General features: G+C 47.8%; 1 protein-coding gene across 2 annotated transcripts in view; it reads left to right on the forward strand.

Annotated features, from left to right (window-relative positions):
- The first annotated feature begins 3,242 nt into the window (after positions 1-3,242).
- The window catches only part of LOC144163203 (uncharacterized), a 251,910-nt gene continuing 228,240 nt past the window's right edge, over positions 3,243-26,912 (forward strand). The window contains exon 1 of one of the 2 annotated variants that reach the window (XM_077694039.1): positions 3,243-4,065. In XM_077694039.1, the coding sequence (XP_077550165.1) occupies positions 3,967-4,065 (99 nt within the window). In that variant the 5' untranslated portion in view covers positions 3,243-3,966. Of the gene's footprint in view, positions 4,066-16,315; positions 17,099-26,912 lie in introns of those variants that run through there. The other variant, XM_077694040.1, reaches the window with a different exon arrangement.

Genomic DNA, 26,912 nt, shown 5'->3' on the forward strand with positions numbered 1-26,912 from the left:
GTCAACCGGAAGCACGTGCCCAAAATTGAAAGCCAATCAGAAATGACTTCCGGCAAATTCCCAGATTTCCCGGGAATTGTACAGTCGAGAATAGGGGCCCGAATTCTCTGCACACCCGTACACAAATTGGATTGGATCGAATAGGGGCCCGAATTCTCTGCACACCCGTACACAAATTGGATTGGATCCAATCCAATTTGATCCAATCCAATCCAATTTGATCCAATCTAATCTAATCCAATCCAATCCGATGCTCTTCGCGCTTGCGCAGCACGGCCCTTAAGGGTCCCCGCGCAGCTGCTCATCACACTGCCGTTTGCTTTCCCCCGCGCCACTATAGCTCCTGGCGGCATTTTGAAAAATCAAGCGGCAACTGTTATGAAAGGTTTAACTATATACGTTCCACGTTCTGCTTCGAACGCACATAGACTAGGGCAACGCGGTTCTATAAACGTTGAAATAGGGCGCCTCGATTTACGCGCTTCTCCGCCGTACGGCTGCGCTGGCATGGAGGCACCCGGCCTGGGGAAGCAGAACGCGGTAAATTTAAATTGACTTAAGCAAACGTTTAGCGTGTTTACATTGGGAGGAGCGCGACGCAAGAGAAACAGCATGAAATGTGATCGGGAAAGCGAAGGGAGGCATTTACTTGGCAAATGTTGACAAAGGCTATCGTCTTTTGTCGACATTTAGTATGCGCCATTTGCGCCATCTCTGGTGGACGAATCCAATTAAATTACGTACCAGCTGCGAACGCACAGTGAGACTTAAAGCTATACGTCGCCGTCACTAGCTATGAACAAATTCGTATTTGTTCGAGCTCACGAGCCCTGAACTCCTTAGTCGCAAAGCGAAAGAAAAAAGGGAAGACATGGAAATTTCTAACAACATCGCCGGAATTCTACGTAGCTCAAAGATGTTTAGGTGTCTATAATGGGTCGCTTTCCGCTTGCCTGAAGCCCGTTTGGGGCCGACACCAGCAATTCAATTGACTCTGTTGCGTTATTTCTGTTGTCTGTTGTATTTTAAAGGTTACAAAACACGAGTAGACTTTACACTAAAGCTGTGACGGCAGGGGCAATTTTACAACAAAAATACGGCACACTGCGCTACCACACTCTTAAAACAAGGTTTCGCGACCCTTGGCGAAAACGGGAGGGAGGCGTGCGTGTAACTATGATGCGCGTTCGCTTAAGACGCAGTTCGCGGTCCCTTCCTGAGGCTTACTTCGCGGCGCCGCCGCAGAGGCTCATCATCGCTGCCGTCGAGAGAATCCACGAGTGAGTGCTGCCTCAGCGCATGCGTCCAAATATCGCATTAGGGAGTATCGCAATCGCCAGCCAATTTGTAGCGCGAAGCTACCCCTATAGGAGCAACCATACCTCTTTGGATCGCCGGGATGTAAGATGCCTTGTAGCAACTCTGCCACCACGACAGCAGCAGCACCTCAACTTTATTGGAAAGCAGGACCGGAATTATAACTAGCGTAATTTCCTTAATACAGCCCGCACTTGGTGTGTGATCCTCAGGTTTTAATGTTAAATCTTAAAACTTTTTTAGAGACCTTAATCGCGCTTGGTTACAGCTCACGCGCGGTGGCCATAGAGTCACTACTGCGGTCACCGCGCACACAAAGACAAGAGCGACTCGGCAGGCCGCCGATTATGCGTTTCCTTCGAGCGTCTGCAGTACGAACCAACATTTATGAAGGTATGAGTGGAAAACCGTTCAAGGACACCGATACTGTGACACTGATAACCACCCTAATCCTGGCAGAAATAAATGGGCGACAATGAAAACAGCAATCAAAGTATGGTTTTCCTTTTAAGACAGCCCGCGCAACGTAAAACCCAACAGTTGAACACGTCTACTCCGCAGACACGTCTACTCCGTACACGTCCGAACACGTCTAGTCCGCCCGAAAGATACCTTTCTTCCGAGGGTAGCTAAGAGCCCCGCAGTTCATTTTTATCTGAGATTTATTAGTCCCGTGCAGCCCTTGCGGTCATTCCGCGGTTGTCCATTTCACGTGAACCCTCTCTCCTGCGGCGCTGCCGAGCGGCATTGAATAAACCCATCACTTCCTCCATTAGTGTCAGGTCACGGGCTCTGCCGAAAGCCACGGTGCAACAATGCTCCCGCTCCGAGCGCTTCTTCCAAGGTGAAGGGGCGGAGAGGCTAAATCGCCGTACTTGTGGGAGCGCTGTGTTCGCCGAGATTGGAGCAAGGCGTCATCGGGATGCAGCACTTGTGGGAGCGCTCACGTCTAGCCTGACAGGCGTTGCCTTTTCTGTTCTTGTTACAGTCTGCCGTTCACGGGCAAACAATTCCGACCGCTATTTCCTGGCGTCGTCAGCGACGGACGACGATCATCGCAGAAGGCGCGCCTTCTCGTCAACGATGAGAATATTGCCGTATACTCAGCGCCAGGACTTGGTAAACGAGATGTCGGGAGGTGTTGTAAAAAAAAATTGACGCGCCAATGGCGAAAGAGGGGGATATACGTCGGTAGAGAGAAGGGAAGATAAACCATGGGAGAAGAGGGTTCGTGCTTTCGTTACCAGGTCAAAAACCAAGAATCAGAGTCTGTTTGCGGAAGGAGGTTACCTGCTCGTAGTCCGAGGGCCCGTGTGTCTAAGCACAGAAACGTAGGGTTCTTGCTTTGTAGTTCAACACGGAGTAGGAAAATGGTGTCCCGTCTCCGTTATGCGGAGAGCATGATGGGAGAGAGAAAGAACGGAGGTCTGCCGGAGAAAGGAGCGGAGTTATGACGGGCGCCGATGTTCGCTTCATTTACGGTGGCATGTCTCCGGGCCTTCATCTTTTCGGTGTTCTGAGAAGGTGAATGCCGGTCGCGCCCTTCCGCTCCTAAAGCATCTATTTAAACGTATACTTTCATGTCTGCCGGCCGATGAGGAAGAAGGCGTGGCGCGTCAGGAAAAAAACATCCGGAGGCCTAAGTCAATTTCAATTTTCGCTTGCGGGTGCCCCGCTCGCAAGTACATTTACTTTAGCTCTTCATAATGTACCTTGTCGACGCTTCCGAGCTGCGGCCTGTCTCTTCCACGAAGCGGGCGTGGCATAACTGATTAAGTTTCTTTCCTTTGGTTTCCCGTTTCAATCTTCCCGCGTTACTACCCGCGTTACCATCACTTCACAAGCCAAGCCGAGGCAAGCAGCAGGGCGCTCGGTTGCTGCGCGAACGTCGCAGCGAGTTCGCCGCTCCCCTACTGCTACGCGCATCACAACGCGGCGCGATAGCTGCGAGTTCACACCGGCCGAGTTCGCATGGTTATGTATAGAAGCTGCAAGGTATGTGCCGCTTGCCGAAGGAAGGAAGAAAAAGAACACGTGGCCTTGCACGCCGGTTCGCTCCCCTTTTCCTTAACATATTCGACTCACATTTCTTGCCCCCAGCCAGCGACGACGGGTTAACACGTCGGCGGAAAAATGGGCGCGCCGACACGTACGGTCTGAACAGCAGCGGACCCAGTAGCTGTCCCTGCGGTACTCCGGGGAGATGCGGCGCCCGTCAAGTGCTGCTCCCCGGAGCGTGAAGGAACCGTTAGAAAGGTCCGGTTATGCGACCGCTGAGAATGCGTTATGACGTCTCGGCGAGGGAAAACATCGCTATGCGGTTCAACGCTGCCGCGCGTCTGTCTGTGCGTTCCGCATTGCTATGCGAGTCGGGGGGAGGCGACCTGCGTCGCCGTCATCGTCGTCGTCCCGCCCTGCTTTCGGCGGTCATCGCGGAAGCCCGCTGCGACGTGTCTTGGTTGAGCAAAATTGGCCCGCTCGCCGCTGCTGAAGGACGATGAAATGAGAGGAGCGTGTGCGCCCGGATAACGTTCCCAGTGCCGGAGCGGCAGGAAAGCTAGCGGTACCAGGCTCAGTGCGCAGTGGTTAAGGTGCTTGCTCTCAACATCGCGAGATGGACGCTCATGAGTGATTTCTTTTTTTTACTCGATGCTGAGAGGTCATAAAAGCTACAACTTAGAGGGAAGTGAGCGCAGAGTTTTGCTACGTGATGTAGGGCAAGCAAGGGTCTCCCGACGCCCAAGGAAGGTAAGTGATTTATCTAGCGAGTGCGTCGTTAAGGAAGATTGCGCTGGATGGGGAAGATAACTCTCGGTTATTTTCACTGCTTAGAATGAAGGAGAGGACTTGCATAATTACTTGCGACTGTGCATGCGGCAGTGTTCTTGTACACTTTAGCTGAGATGATAGCGTTGCTCGAAATGGCAATCGTTGACTTTTCTTTCGAGTGGTTGCTGGCGCTACGTAATTGCGGTGTGCATTTTTCCGCGTTGAACGTGTGGCATCTGAATATGATGCGTAGATTTTTCCCGTTTCGCGGCGATACCGGCGATTACGCCTCAATGTGTCTTTTACGTTTATTGCTACAAGCTCCCAGCACTTGCGAACTTCACTCACATCGTCCATTATTTTAACCACACACCTCCTTGCAGATTTCGTCTGCTGGATTCTGTGTTTTCTGGTAGCTCATCCTTGATGAAGAACAGTATAATTTTATGATCTGTGGAGAAGTTTGATATATTTCATTCATTCTTGTGTTGCTCGTAGATCTCGTTGTGCCGTCGTCGTTGCTCTTTGACCATTCGCTCCTGCCGTCTTTGGGCTTTGTTCGGATAAATTTTGTTGTATCCTGCTGATGCCTTGCTTTAACTTCAGCCACGTTATTCTTATTCATTAATTTAAGCACCCGACGATGCCGTAAATGGTTTTGCTCGGTACACCGCGATGTGCGCGGGACTGTTCCCGGTTTGTTGCTCGTGGCAAATTCGTGTTTTCTAGAGAGCCCACAGCGTTTCATATACGTCGAGCTCACAAGTAGATTTTTTGTTATGTAAAGCAGGACTGCGCGTTGCACAAACATTTAAACCCTATTTATCAGCGGACAATAATTAATCGGGCGGTCTGGTCTTTAGTGAATAAAAAGGAAGGACATCGCATTTAGTTTAACGTCATTTTAGGGGCGAAGCCCCTTAGGGGCTTGGGCTGTCGGCGTCTCATGTCGTCGTCGTCTTAATAGTCGTCTCATGTAGTCACAATGCTAATACATAGGGACACCCATTTACGCCTCGCGCTAGCGTGTACCAAAAAAACACCACGACCCTCGTTTACGCCTCGTGTTGGAACGCTTCGTGCTTCAAAGACGCAAGACTTTTACAGCAAACCTGCATACGTCTACCTCCCAACGGTTTCATCTCCGTTTGCAGAAACACCAAGGCGCCAAGAATACACTGAAACACTGCATGCTTTGCCCCTCTCAAGGTTTAACGTTAGTGGAGACAGCCCGGGATTTTTTTTTCGTTTTGTTATCACGTCATCAACATGATGAAGTTGAAATCGGGTTAAACCTTTACGAACAGCTGCTCCCGTTGCTCAGCCAAAAAAGTTTCGTCCCATTTCAGGCCAGTGTCAGCTATTTCTGATTGTTTATTCATTTTAGCTGGTCTTCACGCACCTCGCGCTGCGCAGATGCGGCTGGAATGCTTATAACCATTTTTTTAGCACAAAAGTATTTTATTCCGGATACACAAAGATTTCGCTGACGTCATATTCATCACAGAAGTGACGTCAGTACGACGAAGCAAGCGCCCTGTAAAGGGTGCACCCCTGCACATAGGACTTCTTGCTGAGAAGCAACCTTTAGTGCTAAAAAGTACGTTATAATTAGGGTTGGTCGTTCTGAACAACCTTTTTTAACACAAAAGTGTTAACATGATAGTGTTTTATGCCGCGATACGTATCCCAAGATTTTATTCACGTCATATCCGTCACGGAAATGACGCCAGTACACTTTTGCCGAAGCGACCCGCCAGCACGACGTCGCTCGCTAAGCACACCCACAAGACATCCGTCGACCCGCAAATTATGCTCAGGTGCTGATTTCGCTGCAAATTTCACTTTCGTGTTTTGGTGATTCTTATGACAGAGGAATCAACCACAGTTTTTTTCAAACTGGCTCTATTTCTAGGTGGACCAAGCACGGTGTCTTTGTTCGTTGTCACTCCAGGCTTGCAGTTCTAACCTTTATATGAGCAGGTTGTTGCTATGCAAGGCCAAACGCTCGAATGCCCTCGGATAAGCTCACGCAGGATTTGAAGGCTTAATATTTTCTTATTGGGCTAATGTGAGCGGAACCGATTAATTGGTTAAAAATTTTGGCAGTGGATAATGCAATATCAAATAATCGATTATTCTGCCGGTTGATCGATGAGTCGCGTACCCCTAATATAAATTGTTGTCCAGTATAGCTCCCCGGTACTGCTACTATACGCATGTATACCGTATTTTTGTGCGTATATACCGTATTTTCGCGCGTATAGCCGGCCCCTGCATATAATCCGCAACTCACTTTCAGCCCGCCGGGAAAAAAAATCCTCGCGTATTGCCGGCACGTATGATACAGTAAAGGCTGCACCAAAGCTACTGCTCAAGCAACACATCACATACTATGTGGAGAGAAAAAGCGTATATTTAGAAAGTCGAATACACTGACTGCAAGGCGAGTCACAATTCACTAATAATATGCAGTTCTTAAGAGTGCGCTCGTCCTTGTTTTTTCTTCCTTGTCCTTGTATGTTTTCCGCAATCACTGCCATGGAAGGATTCGTCAGTGTTACTGTGTAGGAGGTTCACGGCACAACACGAATTGCCGTTAAGCTGCACTAAAAAACAAACCCGCGTATTATTTGCACCCGTACTTTGCCACTGAAATTTTCGCGTTTTCGGTCCTGGTTATACGCGCAAATATGCGGTAATTCTATGCCAAAATTCAGAGTACGCGCACACATTTCTTGTGGTTGGCACTGCCAGTGCTTTCATACTTTAATGACGTAAGAAAGCCACTGACTGGCTCCTAAAGAAACTGAATGTACAAACGGGAAATTAGTCTAAAGTAAAAACAGTTCGGAGATAAGAACAACCCTTGGAGTGGACTCTCGGTAGTTGGATGTCACACTTAACTGGAATTTTCGGTTAAGTAGAAGTGATGTACTGGTCCCGTCAATTTTACGTGCAATCCAATCGAAGAAATTAGTTGATATTTTTAAGTTCACACCCACCTATATCGGTTGATTGGAAGTATTTCTTAATAAAAAAACAATGAGGTGATCGTCATTCCTTAATAAAATTCCAAATTTTCAAGCGAGATATCACCACTGTATTATACTGATGCAGTACAACAGATTTAAAGCAGCAGTACACTCTACTGATGCAATGTGCTTAGTCGAGGCTTGCGCCTCTGAAGGCTTTCTGTGAGGCCCTCACCCTTCTTGGCTGGGTACAGAGCCATATGAGCAGTTTTGTGGTAGTCGCGTCAGGATTTGAGTTTGAGGAAAAGTGTCAACGATCATGCAACCTGTGTCGTACTCTCGACTTGGCGACTGAAGTGGTTATTCTGAACAAAATCAGGAAGGAGGCGTGTCGTGGACGAATAAGGATTATGTTCTTGTGCTCTTTTCTTAACTAAAAGTTCAATTGATTCGAAGGATTTTTTGGGTCTGTATTTCATCGGACATTGTATTAAAGGGAGTCTACTGTACATGTACACGCCCGTGCCCACATAATCGGTACTTAATAGTACACTTAAGTGGTGATAAAACGCAACAACAAATAGCACGTTCTTGTGCAAAAAGAACTGAACGTTTTCTGCGCTGAAGGAGTAAAAAATCAAAGAATGGAAGCGGGAGGGTCGTAAGGAAAGCACTGGTCACCGGCGTTGTATAAGAACGTGGTGGAATATAGGGATGAAAAACGTTTCCTAACGACTTGCCACGTCTTAGACAGAGACCTGTTGCGACTGTCTCTTTTAACATGTTCGGTCGCATCTTATTCAAAATTTTTAACTGAGTCAATACAATCCAGACATGGTAGCTGCTGTGCTGGGGCATACTAAAACGGTGGTAGGTTTTCTTAGCTGATATATCCCGTCGCATGTATAAGCTTTGCTTCGCTGATAGACGACAATTGCATAAAGAAATCCCGGGCTATCTCCACTAACGTGAAACCTGGTGAGGGGTGAAGCATGCAGTATTTAAGTGTATTCTTGGCGCCTTGGCGTTTTTGCCAACGGAGATGAAACCGTTTGGGGGGTAGAGGTATACAGCTTTGCTGTAAAAGTCTCGTGTCTTTGAAGCACGAAGCTCCCTAACGCGAGACGTAAACGAGTGTGCCGGTGTTTTTTTTTTAGTATACGTTATGTTCTAGCGCGAGGCGTAAAAGAGGTTCCAGGTGTTTTAGTGCCGTGACCTCATGAGACGATTACGACTATTACGTCGATGACGACGACGACGACAGGAGACGCCAACAGCCCCAGCCTCTAATGGGCTTCGCCCTTTAAGGTCTTGGGAAAAGGTCCAAGCTTTATCACTAATACATACTTGCTGGGAATGTCCCCAGGAACTACGAATTTCTTTTTTTTTATTAAGATGTACGACCCTGAAATTAAATGTTGAAGGACTGTTTGCTTGAATAAGCCTTTCCTATATTATAAGCGGCGAAAAGGTAGATGTCTCGGAATCTTCTTATCATCCAAGTTTATGTTCCGCAAAGACTTGTGCACGTTACGGTAGTTGGTTTTATTCTTTTGTGTTTCACGAGGGTCTGTGGTCACCTTAATGGTTTTCCGAAGTGCGAGTAAATTGCTGGTGCTCATGCTACGCTTTTCTTTTCCTGAAAATGTCCTCAGCCCGCCAACTTGCTTTATATGTACTTTGATTTAGTATTACCTTCTCTTTCTCTTTGGTGGGCTCAGGTATGCTCTCTCTATACTTAGGCGAACTCATTGTCGACTTTCCTTACACTCTTTTTCTCATTTTCTGACGTTGGTAGGTCGGCTTACCCGCCGCGCAGTGGGCCGTGCGGTGCAGCTAACTTGCGCAACCAGAAACGATGTTCGGTTAGTTGACGCGGAAAAGTTTAATTAATGACTACCTCAAAAAGCAGTGGCTGTTATTTCTGTATTGTACTTGCCCACGAAGGGAGTCACTTGTTCTTGTCATGTTTTTGTCCGTCGAGAGCTTTCCGCACTAAATATTTTTCCTAGCATTATGAACTAACCAGCCAGCAGCGTGAGTCGATATACAAGTTTGCTTCGTAGCGAGGGGAAGTGCGCTGCGGGACAGCCCAGCAACCGCTGTAAGAAGGTCAAGAGCATAAAACAAGAATTGATATGCTTGTTTATTTCGCCATTTCATGTCTTCTCACACTAAGAGTTTTTACCGAACATGTGCGCCTGTGAGTGGATGCAAGCGTCGGCAAAGGCATGTTTTGTGTTTTGGAGAGCGTACCTAACACTTCCGTAACTCCCCCGAACTTAAGAAAGAAAAAAAAAAGCTTTGTACACAGCGGTTGGGCTCGGCGCATTCAATGTCGGTTATTACGAAAATTTAGTGTTGTCATATTTTATGTATACATCGGAAGAATACCTTGGTTACTGCTGTTTTTCATGTGCCGAGTTCATTATATTTTTACGTGGTGGCAGAGGAGATGAACCATGAACGTGAACCATAAGGAAGGTGAACAATCAATTCACATTATTTGCATGGCGTCAATAAGAAAGCCAGCGCAATATACGCCAGACTCCTCTTCGTCGCCGTCGTCACTGGTCCTTGGTCATGGCGCTGTAGAGTACTGCCCATCAATATGTCACGTGAAAATACTTTGTGTAACGTTTGACGTGCGATAATTCTTGTTTTTCGATTTCCGGTTACACTTAGCGTCAGATGCTAAAGTGAAGGGGCTTCTCGATAGCAGAAAAAAAAAACATAAAACAAGTCAAGTTCGGGCCTTTTATAACGTTAAATATGATTATGATTACCGTGCTTTAGAACTTGCTCCGTACGGCGCAAGCACAAGCTTCTTGTTAGTAACTGGCACACCGGTCTTACTATTCACACGTGCCATGAACGACAAATTTTTAACGCCAGCAGTTTCTGTGCACGGGAAGAACTAGAATGGTTATCTGAAAGCAACGCAAATGCCGTATTTTTCGCAGTATAATTCCTTTCATTCGGGCGTTGTGGACCGCCTCCTTCATGAACGCGCAGCTTTATCCCACTTGCATTGCACTGATGTCCCCTGTTCTGACCAGCGGAGTTCACTTCTTCTTTTGAATGACTCAGTACATCGTAATAGTTTTCCCAGCTGTTTTTTTTTTTTGCTATGGTCTTGTCGCATCTTTTTCACCAAGGCCAACTGCCAGCGCTCAGACTCCTCTCTTTAAACTGTAACACCATATCGCTAGCGGAGGCGTCGTCCACCATCACGTGGACAGATCTCTGGTTCTTCCTAAAGCTGTGAGTGGTTGAAATAATAAAAAAAAATCATTTTTGTAAAAACAAACAGTCCTTTTTTGTTTTTCAACCAGGACAACATTGAAAAAAAAAGGAGTTCTCCGGGAAAATTCGTCGTGCTGCGACTAATCTGCAGTGAGGGGAACGCTTTCCGAAATAAAAGCCTTGACTTTAAATCGTGCGCATATTTTGAGAGGACGCAGGATGTAACATTCAGGACGCAGCATGTGACAATTATGTTCTTTTCAGTGTTAACGGAAAAATTCATGGGGCACTTAAGCCTCTTCTGTGATTTGAAGGCGAAATCCAGCAAATATTGAACGCTTCTTCACTGCTGAACCGTGCTTGCAGTGCCGTCACATTCCCCGGCCATGTGGCAAGCATCCGGATAATTCTTGTTAAAGGGACACTGAAGTGAATTTGTCAAGCTCCCGTTTTTGTTTGCACTGCGTAGACTGGCTCAAATTAGTAAACTTTTCATCGTTTATCCGGTTGACAAATCGGTAATTATTTTACAAAGCGCGAAAGAAGAAAAACTACCATGCGCGGTTTGCGGCGGCCGCACCAACTAAGCTGTGACGTTGGGAGGAGGGGGCACCGTGATTGGACGATGCCCAAGGTTAGCAATCAAACAAGTTTCGGTTTCGGTTTTGGTTCTGTAAAACAACATGTTTGACATCCGATGGCGTCGTTGGATGGGCATTCTCAATATCCCAGTAATCGTAGTACCGCGCTTCTGCCATGTTGTCGGCTGTAAAATGCACAAGATAAGCCTCCCAGGACGGCTTGGAATCGTAGCATTCACTATCTGAGGCCTACGCAGTGCATGAACGCCCTCCGCGTCCCCGCAGACGCTCAAATGCATGCGCTTTTCCCCCATATTTGGAGCTTGCCTCGCTCATGCCTGTATCGTAAAAAAGCGTGTTCGCACCAGGCCAAGGGTCTGTTGATTCTGGCCTGTGCCCACTGCCCGCAAGCAGTCGGTGCTTACGGCAACAGCACGCCAACGAGAACTCGCTAGCGCGCCAGTGCCAGCCTGTGCGAGTTCTGTGGACTAGTTCGTGGAGCAATGAACGTTGCGGCCAAAAAAAAAGGTGAACTCAGTATAGAAAACATCGGCGAAAAACGAAAAAGTTAACTCATAAAAAAAAAGCATGTAACCGCGGCGATTCGAACTTGTGACTGGCAAAACACTTGCGATGACACACCTAGCGCCCCAGATGACTAAGCCACAGGGGGCCCCTGGCGGCGATGGAAAATATAAGGTATATAATGTATAACCAGTTTACACTTTTATTTAGTTTTAGTATTTCAAGCAGCTTAGGTGACTATTTGTTGTATTGCGCTCGTGCAGTAAGCGTCCCCCGAGTTTCCACAATAGCTCACGTCTAGAAATTGCATTTCGTAGACCGGAAAGCGTTCGCAGATGCGTAGTCGTGCTGCTGACCGCTGTGCTTGCTCGCCCAGTGCAAAAAAGTGCTTCCCGCACCCTAGTTTACGCTGTACGGTAAAAATATCAGTTGATTTTATTTCCTTAGTACCTATATTGACTTCGCTGACTCTTCTACCCCTTGAAGAGGCCTTATATTTTCCTACTGGCGTACCAGTCAGCGAAGCGTCGCATGTGCGCTTGTGCAGCGCTTGTGTGAAGCGACCTTGACTTGGAGCTAGATACTGAGTACAAACTAACGAAGTAAACAAAGGCACATTCTTCCATTCACAAACGTGTTGTGGCTTAGTTTTAACTGATCGAGCTAATTGCCATGACCCGTCGGCGGCCGGCGGACTAAACGTTGGGCCGACTGACTCGGTCGCGAAAGGTCGGCGAGCCGTGAAGTAGCGCAACCAATTGCCAGCTCCTCTCCTGCTGACGTCACACGAAAACGCCACAGAAAATGGGCGAGGGTGCAGAGAGGAGGACAGCATTTTCGAATTGATTTTTCTACTAAATAAATTCGCGTAAACGCGCTCAGAGTGGTCGAAACAGGGCCTAGGGACTCCGGACTACAATTTGTGCTCGTAATCCCGCATTGTTTACAAATCACTTCAGTGTCCCTTTAAATCCTGGCACGATACCGCGTTAGCGCTGTTGTTAACACACTTGGCTGCAGCTATGGCAACCCGGGTTAAAATGCCATTCGAGCCGAATGAGTTTCTATGCATATTTCATTTACTTATTTTCCCTTCACAGCGGCCGTAATTTTGTTTCATTTGTATAGTCGCCAGCAACAACGGTCACTTTTCGCGTTTGATTCATGAGACATCTGAGGGTTTCGACTTAAAAAGTATGTACAGAGTTTTTATAGATTTCTGCGTAATCGTCTTTTCAATTTTTCGCATTTTCCGGGGAAAAAACACGCAAATGTTTTACGCCACTCAAAATTTCACGGAAGCTTACATTTCTAGTTCTTCCTCTTACCTACTAGACAGTACAATTAGTTTTAGACTAACAGCCCTTCCTACGTGTACTGTAGGCCCTTATTGTAACTATGACCTAGGGATAGGGAAGTGGTTTCGTTATAAGCGAAACATCATTAAAAAACTGGGATTATTTCCTCCTAATGCACTGCACTGGAGAACATAACAAAAATTCGAAGGAGCGAAATTTCGAACAAAGCGAGTTTGTTATGATGAGGTTTTCCGTAGGCAACGCAATAGCGATTGTCAAGGACGCTCACGGGCTGCTTACACTTTATTATATCATATTGTTCCGCATTGGTGACGCAATTTTGGGAATACGCGGTCCCACAGCCCCAGGCTGGTCTTGCAGAAAGCGTGGCAGTATTACCTGGTAATGCCGGCTTCGATCCTACCAGTCGCGGATACGCGCGGTAGACGGATAAGCCGGTTCAATTTCGGTCTCAAGAATAACAGTTTTTTTCCAAAGTAATCGGAGTGGCGACTTGTTCTGTGGTGGACAGAGCTGAGAGAATTAAAGGCGCGAAGCTTCTTAGCGGCCGGGCTGTTGGCGTCTCCTGTCATCGTCGTAATCGTCGTCTCATGTATTCACGGTACTAAAACACCGGGAACGTCGTTTACGCCTCGCGCTACAACGTAACGCGCACTAAAAAACACCGGGACACTCGCTACAACGTAACGCGCACTAAAAAACACCGAGACACTCGTTTACGCCTCGCGCTAGCGAGCTTCGTGCTTCAAAGACCACAAACATTTACAGCAAATCTGGATGCCTCTACCCCAACGGTTTCATCTCCGTTGGAGAAACGCGAAGGCGCCAAGAATACACTCACACACTGCATGTTTTGCCTCTCCCTAGGTTTCACGTTAGTGGAGATGGCCTGGGATTTTTTTTTTCTGGGACCGCTAATTGGCCGCGTATTTCCGTTATTGTTGTGAGTAGGCTACGGCGGCGCGACTTGCAGATTGAAGGGGTAAGACCTTAGTTACGTGTTGTAGTCATTGTGTATGTATGCCAGATTTTATGTTTACACTCTAGAAAACAGTTCCAACAGTTCCACTGCAAATACGGGTCCACTTGTTTTTGGATAGACAAATAGGTATAACACGTGTTGGGCTACACATATTCTTAAAGTGCCTGGATGTAGGGCGGGTATTGCAGAGACTGCGAACAACTTTTCTTTTTTCCATCTTCATGACTGTAACTGTGGCGCACAAAAAAAAAAAAAAAAAAGCGAGGACTGAACGAAAGACACGAAGACCAGCGAAGGCGCTGGTTCAGACCTCGTTCAGTCTTCGTTCAGCCCTCGTTTTTTGTGCGCTCAACTTACAGTCATGAATTGTCACCAACTAGGCCGCGTTTCAGTGTTATTCCATCATCAGCGTCAAGCCCGACATTATACTCATCTACTCGGAATTTCCCCGCGAACTCCTACTTAACCCTCCCCGTACTGACGCGCGGTGGCTTACACAACGTGGAGGGGGATGTGAAGGGCTCACGCCGAAGTGTTCAGACTCTAGTTGGAGGGGACGCTGTCTCTGCCATCATCCAGCAACGGCTGCAGGTAGTCATTCTTCTCTTGCTTATGATTCATAATGCATAATGCACGCTCATAAGACATAATGCACGCTTTGGACAATTAGCGGACCTAACTACGAGGCTGACCAGGCTTACGCCATTAGGGAGCGGCCCTTCTCAGACGAAAAAGGCCCCTGGTGAAGTAATATCTACTCGTGTGAAGCAGAACGAAATCAATAAAAGCTTAGTTTACCTTATAAAAAATGGACCAGTCATCCGGGGCGCTGGAGATAGGCTCACGCGACTTCAAAACTGATAAAATGTGGGAAATATAAGTGAAAAAAAATTCTCGAAGGATTATTTCAAGAGGATACAGCACCCCTAGCGTCCAACTCGAACCTCAAAGACAGTCTAATCTAGCAGCACTTATCCGTTTCGCGTACATGATCCTACTGGACCTGCCAGCTTCCGCTGCTGCACAGAAATTGCTTTCTGTGGGACTCCGCAGCACCCTCTCCGAGCTCGCCGAGACGCAACGCACTAGTAAGCTGGCAGGCCTGTCACTCAGTGCTACCGGCCGAACTGTGTCTAGGACATTAGGCTGCTTCAGACCCGACCCCATTAAAGCGCTCCACACACTCTCGCCCAATGTACGGACGACGGTACGAACCAAAGGCAAAGTAATCCCCACTCCACGCCACATCCATTCCTAGTGAACCTTGATCGACACAAAGGCAGAATACGTCACCTCTAGCTGGAATACTCCTCGGCACCAGACACTCGCTAAACCGACATCACCCAAACCAAACAGTAGGTTCGATTGACATGTGCAGTTGTAAAGACCGAGGGCACAATTTTCAACTCAGCTACAAATGATGAACTTTCCAACCACAATCAATGCTACGGCCATTGCCCTCATCGTGCCTTCCACTACTCACACACACTACTCACACACATCACTCAAACATTACCACCGGTTCCACTCTACCTCCAGGGAAAGGGGCATCTGGCGGGGTTCAAGGTCCTCCAAGTCACTACTGACCTACCCATGGTTGCAATCGCATAGGCAGCGGCACACGCCTCAAATTCTGGGAACAAAGCAGCGCGTGCTGCGGCACGCAATCTTCGTTTCCGGGCGTTGCCTACAGTTCTCGGCGGCTCAGCTTCTCCGACGGGCACTACTTTTCCTCCTCTACCCCCTACTTAACCGACACCCTACCCCACCACCATTACACTCGCCAAATGTACCACCCACCCAACATTCCGGGTAGAAAAATCGATCTGGCGACGTCTGCCATTCAGCACTTTATTTATTTATTTATTTATTTATTTATTTATTTATTTATTTATTTATTTATTTATTTATTTATTTATTTATTTATTTATACTGTCAGCCCATTGTCGGGCTATTACAGGTGTGGAAGGGTACAATGCACCATGGTTACAGGAAAAAAAAGCAAAGTACATTTCCGGAAGTGCAGACACGCTATACTGTTGGGAAATGCAACATGAAGGCAACAATAACATGCGATACAAACATAGGTAATGACATTGTTCCCCTTTGGCCAAGTCATTTAGCGCGAACGTAAGTGCCGTTGATGATTTCAAAATATTCATTTATAGTCGCCGTCCTTACTCCGGCGTCTGTTAACATGTGGAGTCTGTTAACATGTACAGCTCGACTGTCATCATCCACATCTCCCTCTCACGCTTCTCGTACAGCTGCCCGGCCGGCGCATCCTACAGCGTCGCAATAGCAGTTGCACTCATCGGCCGGTATCTTACATCAGCGCCAAACACGAAAAGTGTCCCTCAAATGCTGTATCTCTCCCTGTGAAACGGGTACGAAGTCGTAGGGTGACTGTTTTCCCGGTTTAGACGAGTTGTCGACGCGCGCCGAGCTCGGTTCCTTTATCCACATCCTCCCAGTCCAGTCGGGCCATCATCCAGGACGAGATCGGGAGCGCTCCTCCGCCGCTGGCGCTCGCGCTCCCCGCCGAAGAACATCGACCGTCCGGCAGGTGCTGCCGCCTGTGCGCTGCCCCCAGAAGCAGTCACACTGCCCGCGCGGATCCAGTGCCAAGACAGCCCTCCAGCGCCGAGGGCAGCGACGCGCGCCGGCCCAGCATCCGAGAGGAAAAGGAACGCAGAGTTGTTTTCTTCGGCGCTCTTCCTCCTCGCCGCGTGCGGCGTCTCTCTCGCTGGTGCCGCCAGCCCAGCCGGTTTCTTCGCCGGGAGATCCGAGCACCTGAAAAAAAATTTCGCGGAGGCCACCCCCCGTTTCGTCCACTGCAGACTAGACGGAAAGAGCGGACACGCACTGAGGAACGCCGACACCGGCGGGCCAACTCTCCGCACCATCCAGCCACCGCCGCCGCTCGCTCGGCGCTGATATTCCAGTGTGCGATCTACCGACGCGCGAAGTATTTCCAGAGTGCGCCGCTGACAGCTCCGCTGTACATGTGAACGTGTGCGAGAGGAAAGCCCGCGACAAAGCCGCCGTTGGGGGTGCCTTTATCTTCGCTGTCGTCCCGCGGCGAAGTGTTCCCACTCCGAGGTTCCGAAAGCAAGCGTGAACAGCGGCTGCTTGGTTCTGAATTGGAGAGCGTGCTGTGTTCCGCGCGGTTCCCGTTGAGAGGTTCTCTCTGTCGTCCGTGGTGCTTCGTGCTGTGCTCCGGGGTTCACACGTGCGTTTTTCCCGTGCGGGAGCGCGTGCGGTACACGCGCGGTCTGCGGCGTTCGCCCAAGGACGCTGCGGCGCGTCCCCGTACGGGTGGCGTGCGGGGGAAGCGCGGGACGGCGTCCGAAGAAAGGATGTCCGCGCTGTGAAGAAAACTGGGTGAGTACTCATTAATTCGATGACAGCGAGTATGTTTTGCGTCTAGAACTGGGTCAGAGGCAAAAAAAGTTAAATTGGCGCAGCTTGCACATGTGGTGCAAGGCTGGAGATACAGTAGAGCTGGCGACCCCTCTCCTTTCCTAGGAGAGCTGGCTGTTGCACCTCCCACGTATTTCCGAACTTACCGCTAAAATTTCTCCTTGACTGGCAGGCCAGGATCGTTTTGCCCGCAGACTTTCACATCTCTCACAAAGTGGACCGCGTTAGCAAGCGCTAGAACCTGCGGCAACCGGCTTCGCGAACTCGGTGTCTGTGGTCCCCATTGCAGGCGCGAACGCACGTGAACTGGAAAGTAAAAGAGCATGCGGGAGATCATACCACGAACGCTGGGCAGTGTGTTCTCGAAGGTCGAGATAGCCAACGCCAGGAGCTCCTCACGGGGCGCACGCTCGGGATTCCTTTTTTTGGCATTTTTCTCTGGTAACGCTATGCGGCGGAACTAAAAGTTGAAACTGCTCAGCTGTTAAAAAATGCAAGATGAAAACCAAGTCGTTCTTTGTCTATTCTACGGTCTCTTTTGCAGCGTTGCAGACCTACACTAGTCGTCGAAACTTCGTGCTAGTTATATTAGTCTGAATTTATGCTTGCACGTGACAAGAACATTATTTTTTGGGATCAGACTTCGATGTTGCTTTCTAGAGGAATCCTTGACGCTGTGTTATTCTTATCGCATATGGTGTATTGTCTGAACACGAAGCATGGTGACCGGGGATCTGGCGATAAGGGCCGCACTTACAAAATGCATGTGCAATGTGTGAAGAGCGATTGCTTAGAGCGTAAAAAGAATGGTTAGCGGTGCCATTTCGCTGTCGGTAGTTATCTTTTTAAGTTTGCGAAGAAAAGGGCAGCCTGTGGGCTGTTTCAGCATCTATAGTAGAACCTAGTTCACAAAACCGGTGCTGCTTAACGATTGATGTTCACTAAGGTGGAAAGCGGGGCCAGTTGGTTTACAGTTTTCGAAGTGGGAACCAGTGTCAATACGCTACACAGGGGGAAAGACAGTGCCGTCCGCGTCGTCCAGTGCCATCCGCATCCATTGCGGTCCATGCCTGTCTCCTACCCCTGTATAAGCGTCTTTACACTGGTTCCCACGTACAAAAAAAAAAAGGTTGATGTTCGCCATCGTGCCCTGCCAAACCTTCCGCTTTACGTCCACTGAACAACAACAACAAAAAAACCGAACAAAAGTGCCTCCAATCCACATTGCGTAACAGCGAAGCCGAATGAGCGCGCGACAGAAAACACGTTCGCACTAAACAAAACAGCATTCTTCGCAACTCGTGATTTTGGCACATTTCTCGGTTTATTAGGTTAATGATGCTGGGGTCAACTACAGCTTTATCCTAGCAGTCAACCGTGAGGCAGTCCGTTTCTCATGGCGGCTTTGTAATGCTGCTGGAATGCATTAGTAGCGGCGGCTTCATATTATTTGTATTAGTTCTGGAACTGATAGTTGTCCGTGATAGCGGCTGAGAACAACATTTATCACTGCTCTGTCATTTGAGAAGTCCAATGCCATATAACTCGTTTCGTGATGGTTCCTACAAAACACGGTTTACAGCCGTTTTCTGCAACCATACTACTTCCGAAGTAAGACCATGTATTCGCAGCAAACAGAAATTACGAATGGCTTGTAACTCCTCCGTGATCTGACTAGTTATTGCAAGCAAATAAAACTCGGCGTAATGGCAGACTCGCCCTAGAAGCCAATTTGATAATATTTTTTTTTTCGAGATACATACATTATATTGAGGGATGTACGGAGCATTCACGAGAAAGTTAACTTTGCTGCAAAGCATATTACGTCCGTGGGCGCCGAACACGATTCAGTCATTGGGATACCGGTGCAGAGCTTGGCTGTACAAGTTTAAAAATATCCCGGTTCGGTGCAGGGGAATCTTTAATGTTAGTCAAGGGTGCCCAAGCTTTCCGGCCAGTGGATCTCATTGCAGGTATTGCACAGTTAATAGGAGTACGCTGTTAGGTAAATGAATCTAATTGAATATTAAAAATAACTGAGCCACGACCCAAGAGGGGGCTGCTAGTCTCAACGTCAGATATTTCACATAACGTCCGACTGACCAATCTGACGTCTGTCTCTCCATCCGTCTGCGTTTGTGCCTCTCCATATCCCGCTCTGATACGCACCCACGCATGTACCCAAACACCCACGCGCACACATGTACAACCTCGCAAATGTTTAATAACATCATGGTAGCGATGACAAATTGCCATGTCAGAGCCTCATCGCGGTGTCCAGTGGCGAAATGGACAAGAGTACGCGCACCCGCATAAAGCACGTTCCTGAGTGAACATCGTCTGCTAAGCTGTTTTCTTGAGAGCAATGTACCTCCTCCCACGGTATCTCCAATGACTTTGTTCACAAGAAACCGGGCTTGTGTGGAGCACATGCACATCTCCAAGGTGCGTTCGGTTTTTCACTCGTTCCGCTTGCCCTGCACGTTCGTCAGGAATGTTTACGCTGCGTGGCTACTTTTGGTGGCTAGGTAAAGTGCTTTCGCAGGTTCTTACCTGCGAAAGCAGGGGGTGTGTTGGTCTGACGAGAACAGCGTAGCAGAAGACACTCACACAACAGATGGTTTTGTGCGCGTGCGCGTACTCTCGCCTGTGTGACCGCAGGATGGCGTGATAAGGCGCTGACAAGCCGATCGGTCGTCGCTCGCAGGATATTAAACATTTGGGAGGGTGGGCATACTTACACACGTACACGCACACGCGCACGTGCGCTCACATGAACACGTGCACACACGCGCATACGGGTACGCACGCACACACACACACACACGTACGCACCCACGTTCACATGCACCGATACAGTTAGATTTTAACGCGAAAGTGTTTTATTCCCGGATACACGAAGATTTCGCTGACGTGGTATCCGTCACGGAAGTGACGCTAGTACAACGAAGCAAGTGGCCTGTAAAGGGTGCACCCCTGCAGACGGAATCTTCTCGCGGGGAAGCTACCTTCAGTACCAAAGAGTACGTTATACTTGAGGTTGTTCATTTTCAGGTTTTATATTATAACACAGAAGTGTTTTATGCCGCAATACTCCAAGATTTCACTAACGTTATATTAGTCACGAAAATGACGCCAGTACACCTTTGCCGAAGCGACCCGCCAGCAGAACGTCGCTCGCCAAACACACCCACAAGACAGCCGCCGACCCGCAAATCATGCTCAGCTGCAGGTTTCGCTGCACATTTCACTTTCGTGTTTTACTGATTTCTATGACAGAGGATGAATCAACCACAGTTTTTTTATATTGTTAGAGTGTCTTTCTTTTTTCCCCTTTTCCACCAAATACTGCTTGCCGAAGGACAGCGAAAGCGTGCGTCTGAAAATGGAAACCAAACAAACAATGCGCAAAGATTACTCAGCCATGGAAGCTACGCAAAGTGAATCCAATTAGGCCGTGTACCACTTCCCCTTAGACACCCATGTCCCTTCGTTAGTCCGTGCACTCGTCGCTGTCTCGGGCTTCCCCTTCCTCATAACGCAACTATCTATCTGCATGCCGAAGCCTCCGTGCGTGCCCCTCGGGTATACGGTCGCGAGCATTGATCGTTCATTACCGCAGTTCGGCGAATACCCTATTCGGCGGCCATCTCATTGGGCTGTGGGAGCACGGCGTTATCGGGTGCCCGGCTGGCCGGTCGCGCGCTCTTTGTCTATTCGCCTGCGTGAGCTATACTGTTTCTTTCGTTGCCCGGAAAGGCCACCGGGCGTGTGGACGTTTTCCCTGCAAGACTGTTTGCCAAGGTGTCTTATCAGCCGCACGAGAAGAAAGGCAGACAGTTAAGAGAAACACGTACGTGCTTGTTTCCGGTCTTTGCTTTGGGTTGGAGAGCAAGTAAACGAATAGACAGTTCCTTCCCGCCGTGGGAGAGTGCCACTTGGTTTATCTGTTATAATTACTGCAGTACCTACTGCTGTAGGTACGGCCGTTGTAGCTTTTTTTATTGCGATAGTATACCCGATGGCATAAATACTATGTTACAAGTATAGGCTAACTCCCGTTTCCCGAAGAAACACAAGGAGGAAGCGGTGGTGGGGTTCCCATATCCACCGATGAAGGTCAGGTCGTTTGCCAGGGCGGACCCCTGTGCCTCGGAAGTGTCATGTTCTGGCCGCTTCCAGTGAAAGGCACTGGCGGAACGTTTGGAGGGAATTGTTTTGGGTCTTACAAAGCATATCAATTCTAAGCGCTTTAATTGATGCAAGATGTCATTCATCTGGAAGGCAGTATCAGGCCGCAGTCATTTTGGCCGAATAGCTTGAATTACTTTGCTTTGCTGACGATATTCGCGATGGGGGAAGCAACAAAGATGTAAACTTCGGTAGAACGGTGGTTTGGGCTAGTTGGTACATACTAGCTTAAATTCAAAACAGCGCAAAAAGACGGGACAAGAAACGACGACACACGGCGCTGATTAGCAACTGGATGGTTTATTCCGCGGCTTGCAAAATTTAATCAAGGAAGGAAGAGGAGAAGGAATCATGACAAAAAGGAGGTGGATCCAACAATACACACAAAACACAAGATCTATACACGCGCATTGACCCGAAAAGTTAGCAATGCTGATGCAGCGCAGCGATATAAGACGTGGCCAGAGGCGTGAGGCAAGGAAAGGCAATCCTGGACAGTGAAGCTTGGTTTTTTTTTATGAATCCGGATAGCGGATTTCCTTACCTAGTAATTCAACAGGCGGCGTACTAACACAATCGCCACCTCCCTTGTAAATGAGGTAATATATATATGTAAATATATATATATATAAATATATATATATATATATATATATATATATATATATATATATAAATATATATATATATATATATATATATATATATATATATATATATATATATATATATATATATATATATATATATATATATATATATATATATATATATATATAACCATGCTTGTGTGGCGTCTGGGGTGAGGGTGAGGGAAAGGACCAGTTGACGGGTAATTATAGTGCTACCAGTTTTTTCGCATTCCTTGAAAGAGTGTACAGCTAAAGAGAAATGCCCGTTTTGTGAAAAAGCCGGGAAGAAGTTCTCTGCGTGGCCGACATCGCAGTTCTTATTTTACAAAAAAAAAAATATTTCATAAGCTCGCAGCAGTTGACTTCCCTTTCGGAAACCCACTAATGAAATCTCAGAGGCAGAAGCAGTTTCGAAGCTGCATAATTAGTTCTGTGGTGGAGTAATTGCCTGGAAACTGCCTCTCGCGTGGTTGCTGGATTTCGCGTCGCGGCCGTGGTTTGCGGACGTCCCGACTTTCCCATCCTTGGGCTATTCTACGGTGACTTTTTTTGTTGTTGTTCGATTTCTACATCTTTGCAGTTTCGAACCCCGAAACGTTCGTTGGCGTGCGCGCGCTATCTTTGGCCGTACCCAGCCACTGTCTTTAATGCATAATTTCTCATTTTCGGCACCCACACTGGCGTCAGGCGAATTTCGCGCGCCTGATAAGTCAGTAATAGAACTGAATGACCGGGTTTCCCGTTCTCTTTTTAGTGGGGTTCAACTATAGAAAAGCCAGTTTCAACTATAGCTAAATCTCAAGCAGGATGCGATACGGTAATAAACGATCGGGTACAAGGCGAAGCCTTGTTTTGAAATCGTAAAAGGGAATGAACTGCCCCCTTCTCTCAAGAAGATAATCGATTATGATGATGATGGTTGGATTTTTTTTTTTTGGCGCAAGGTCAGCTGGGACAAAGAGCACAAAACAAAAGTAGGTAACAGAAAAACGTTGGTAAAATGTGTAAGCCAGGATAGCAGTAAAATCAGTTAAGGGCAATGGGGATGGATGGTGTATAGTGCCAGTTTTATTTATGCATGATAGGAAATGAGGTTTAAGAACTTAACATCAGAGAAATATTTAACAACGCATTTGACTGGGACCATGGCGTCGTCACCCAAAAACAACGATGGGTGGAGTGGAATGTGTTGTGTGCAGAGTTTGGGAAAGGGTTTGTGTGTCTTGTCTTGTGAAAGAAGATAATGGGGCTCTTTTACACCATCCCCCGCATAAGATAAAGGCCTCTCCTTGTACGCCTCGCGTTAGTGCAGAGCGATATGTAGTGCCTCTACGCCTGGTGACGTCATTGCCCACATTTTTCTCCCGATAAACGCCCAAGCAAATCTGCCCATATTGCGTGGCCCTATTGCGAGGAACTATTCCAATTCCCGCAATTTTCACTCCCGGAAACAAACAAAGCACAAAAAAAACTGTGGTTGATTCCTCTGTCATAGCAATCGGTAAAACACGAAAGTGAAATGTGCAGCGAAATCGGCAGGTGGGCATGATCTGTGGACCGGCGGCTGTCTTGTGGGTGTGCTTGGCGAACGATGTCCTGCTGGCGATCGCTTCGGCAAAGGTGTACTGGCGTCATTTTCGTGACGGATATGACGTCAGTGAAATCTTGTTGTATCCGGGCGTAAAACACTTCCGTGTTAAGATATAAAACCCGAAAAGGAACAACCCGAAGTGTAACGGACACTTTAGTACTAAAGGTTGCTTCCCCGCAAGAAGGCCCTCTTTGCAGGGGTGCACCCTTTACAGGCCGCTTGCTTGGTTGTACTGGCGTCACTTCCATGACGGATGTTAATCGACCAGATTTAGGGGAAATCCCCAAGGTGGAGTAAGTTTCTGTTAAGGAAAGTTTGACATCCACCTAAATGCAGCCATACGGCTACAAAGGAAAGCTATACAGCTTTCTCAGAAACTTCGCAGTTGAAGAAAAATTCGTCCTGGTCCAGGATTCGAACCCGGGACCACTGCTTAACCGGAGCAGTCGCTCTACCAACTGAGCTAGCCAGGAGGCTAGTCGTTAGTATCGCGAAAGCGAATTGATCAACAACTCGAAGTGAAGGACAGCTGTTAATCGACCAGATTTAGGGGAAATCCCCAAGGTCATATCCGTGACGGATATGACGTAAGTGAAACCTTCGTGAATCCCGGAATAAAACACTTTCGTGGTAAAAACTGAAGTCCGTACATTTAGCTCTTCGAGCCTTAGTAAGCCCAAGGAAAATGTCGAACCACTCCGCAACATCAAAGCCATTCCCGCCTCCTACCACAACGCGCTGCATAGTCCACTGATGTTCAGTGCTCTCGGCACGCGCGCAAGCGCCGCAATTTTGACTTTCGCTTCTGCCCCATTATATAAAGGTTTATTATAGCACTGGGAGACGTCGGTAGAAACTGCGCGTGCAGTTTAAACTATCGATAAAAGAAGCGTCGACAAAGAAGCTCAACCCTTTACACCAGGTTACCCTGTGCCTGCCGTAGGCCGTTCCCCTGCACGAATCGATATCGAAAGGCTTGCTCCGGCGGTGCGGTCCTTTGACGCGCCGCCGATTTAAAACGGGGATATTAGCACGCCCCGGAGGTTCCGCTACGAATTGGGAGTGGAGGCGGTACCCTTATTTTCGCGTCAAAGAAATTGCGTGGGAGCGTCGCGCGAAGCGCCGCTTAAACCGGCGAAGTCGTGGGAAGCGTTGGTTCAGATGAGCTCTTTGCGTACCGAGTGGCGGAGAATGGAGGGGGGATGTTAAGCCGTGTAGATTGAATACCAAATAGGTCATCCTCGCTTGCACGATCAAGGCATGTATTTTATAGGCCTCAGGGCTTGTTCTTTTTTTTTTCTCAGTTTGACGGCAGCTGAGGGAAATTCACTTACTTCTTATCACGGCGGGGGATATACACGAGAGTACGAAGGAATTATCTGAGAACGCAGAGGAGGAAGAGGGAAGGAATACATTTAATGATGAGGAGAAGTCAGCCTGGCAGCAAGCTTGACTTGCTACTTCACATGAACCGTGAGAGTGCTTACTGCTGCTAAAACGATTTCCAATCCAATCCAATCCAATACAGTTCAATTTAATTCATTCTAATCTAATCATATCCAATCCATTTCAATCCAATCGAAATCTAATCTAAATCCAATTCAATCAAATCCAGTCCAATCCAATCCAATTTAATCCAATGCTCCTCTTGCACGCGGAGCACGGCTCTCCAGAAGCACACACACACACTCTCTCTCTAACCTTTTGTGAACATTTTATTTTTTTTCTTGTTAACCTTTTGTGAACCTTTTGTTCACAGATGTTTTGATTTACACGGTGCTGTGCCGTGAGAATGGACGCCGGACGCCGCACAAGCCTCGGCCTTACGGTGCTTCGTCTCTAAAACTCATACAGACACTACAAACGCAAATAAGCACACAAACTGACCGACGCAGGATCACGCACTCAGCACATAAACACAAGTAAAGTTAAGGCAAACGTTCACAGGGTTTCGTTCAGGCCGGAGTCACGGAGAAATGACACCAAGGCCCGTGTGCTCCGTGTTGCCGCGGCAGTTGAGACCGTGGACCAATGGCGTAGCAAAGCTTCAGTGGTGCATCGGCACGCAGTCCCAAAGTTCTTTTCAAGGTTAGCCGCAGGGTGTCATAACGGGGACACACACACGTGCATGCTCTATGTTCTCACGAACACTGCATACATGACAGCGAGGGGAGGAAACTCGGCGCGTCTTGTGCAAGAACTGCTTCTTCGCGCTTTCCCAGGCCACACGGTATTCGGAAAGTGCAGGCGGGATCAATTGTGAACAATGGCTGATAATTTTGTGATCCGTCCGTCCATATTGAGAGTTGCAACTGCCGCGCCGTGGAGTACGCAAAGACAGCGGCATGACAACGTGACATTTGCCTTTTCCAACAACTTCTTACAATTAAGCCCAACCCGTGGAGACACGACATTATAACGTAAGTACGACTCTTTAAGTGGAACTGGATTTACGTGAAAGGTGAATGGCTTTGAATTTGCAACGCTTTCCAGCGAAACTTGCCTTCTCGACACAGAAGCAAGCCTATACATAACGGATGGACCCGGACATATTTAGCTGATGCAAGGATTTACGAGCGTACGAAGGACGCGTAAAAGTGCCCTGTGCGGAAGTGTATCGGTGCTCGACATTTTTTGTGAACGCGGGATTTGAAGTTGGATTCGCGTGAATATTCGAAAATTTGGATACGTTCGAATTTTCGTTAATTGCGCAATTCGTATCCGGTTTACGAACTTGGTTTTCGATCTGCCTTAATATTTGATTGCGCTCGTTATTTGAGTATCAGATTTAATAAAGTCTGCGTCAGTGTCATAGAGATTCGCAAGAGCAGTTGATTCAGACCAATAAAATATGTATTCGCTGACATAGCAACCTTTGATGCTTTCCTTACGGCCACATCTTTGAAGGAATCGCTGTCCGTGTGCAAAAGTTTTCGCAACTAACCTTCATTAAGATTAAAAAATAAGAAGAAATAAATAACTTTAAATCACAATTTACAGAGTTCCCAGAATGACAGTGTCTAGAAAAGTCTACCAGCAGTCCGTAACGCGTCGCGCGAACTTTCTCTCGGCGCTGCGTTCCGCGAATGTTGCAAGCCACCCGGAGCCAGATTCTACGCACTGACGCAAAACTCTGCGCTTTCTTCTTTTTTGACGCCGCACGACGCGAAGTAGGCGAACATTTACCTCCACGTGTATACCTTTTCGTCGTGGTAAAACAAAAGTAAGAGAGCGAGGGGGGGGGGAAGGAGAGAGAGAGAAACACAGACTCTCCATAGCATCCGGACCCGTTCGCTCCATCTGTGCGCCACCCTTCTGTTCCTAGCCTTTAAAGCGAGTGAAATAACCGAAGAAAGAAAAG

This window comes from Haemaphysalis longicornis, unplaced genomic scaffold (assembly GCF_048455015.1).
Source record: "Haemaphysalis longicornis isolate Haplotype H1 unplaced genomic scaffold, Haemaphysalis longicornis Haplotype H1 scaffold_12, whole genome shotgun sequence".
NCBI lineage: Eukaryota > Metazoa > Arthropoda > Arachnida > Ixodida > Ixodidae > Haemaphysalis > Haemaphysalis longicornis.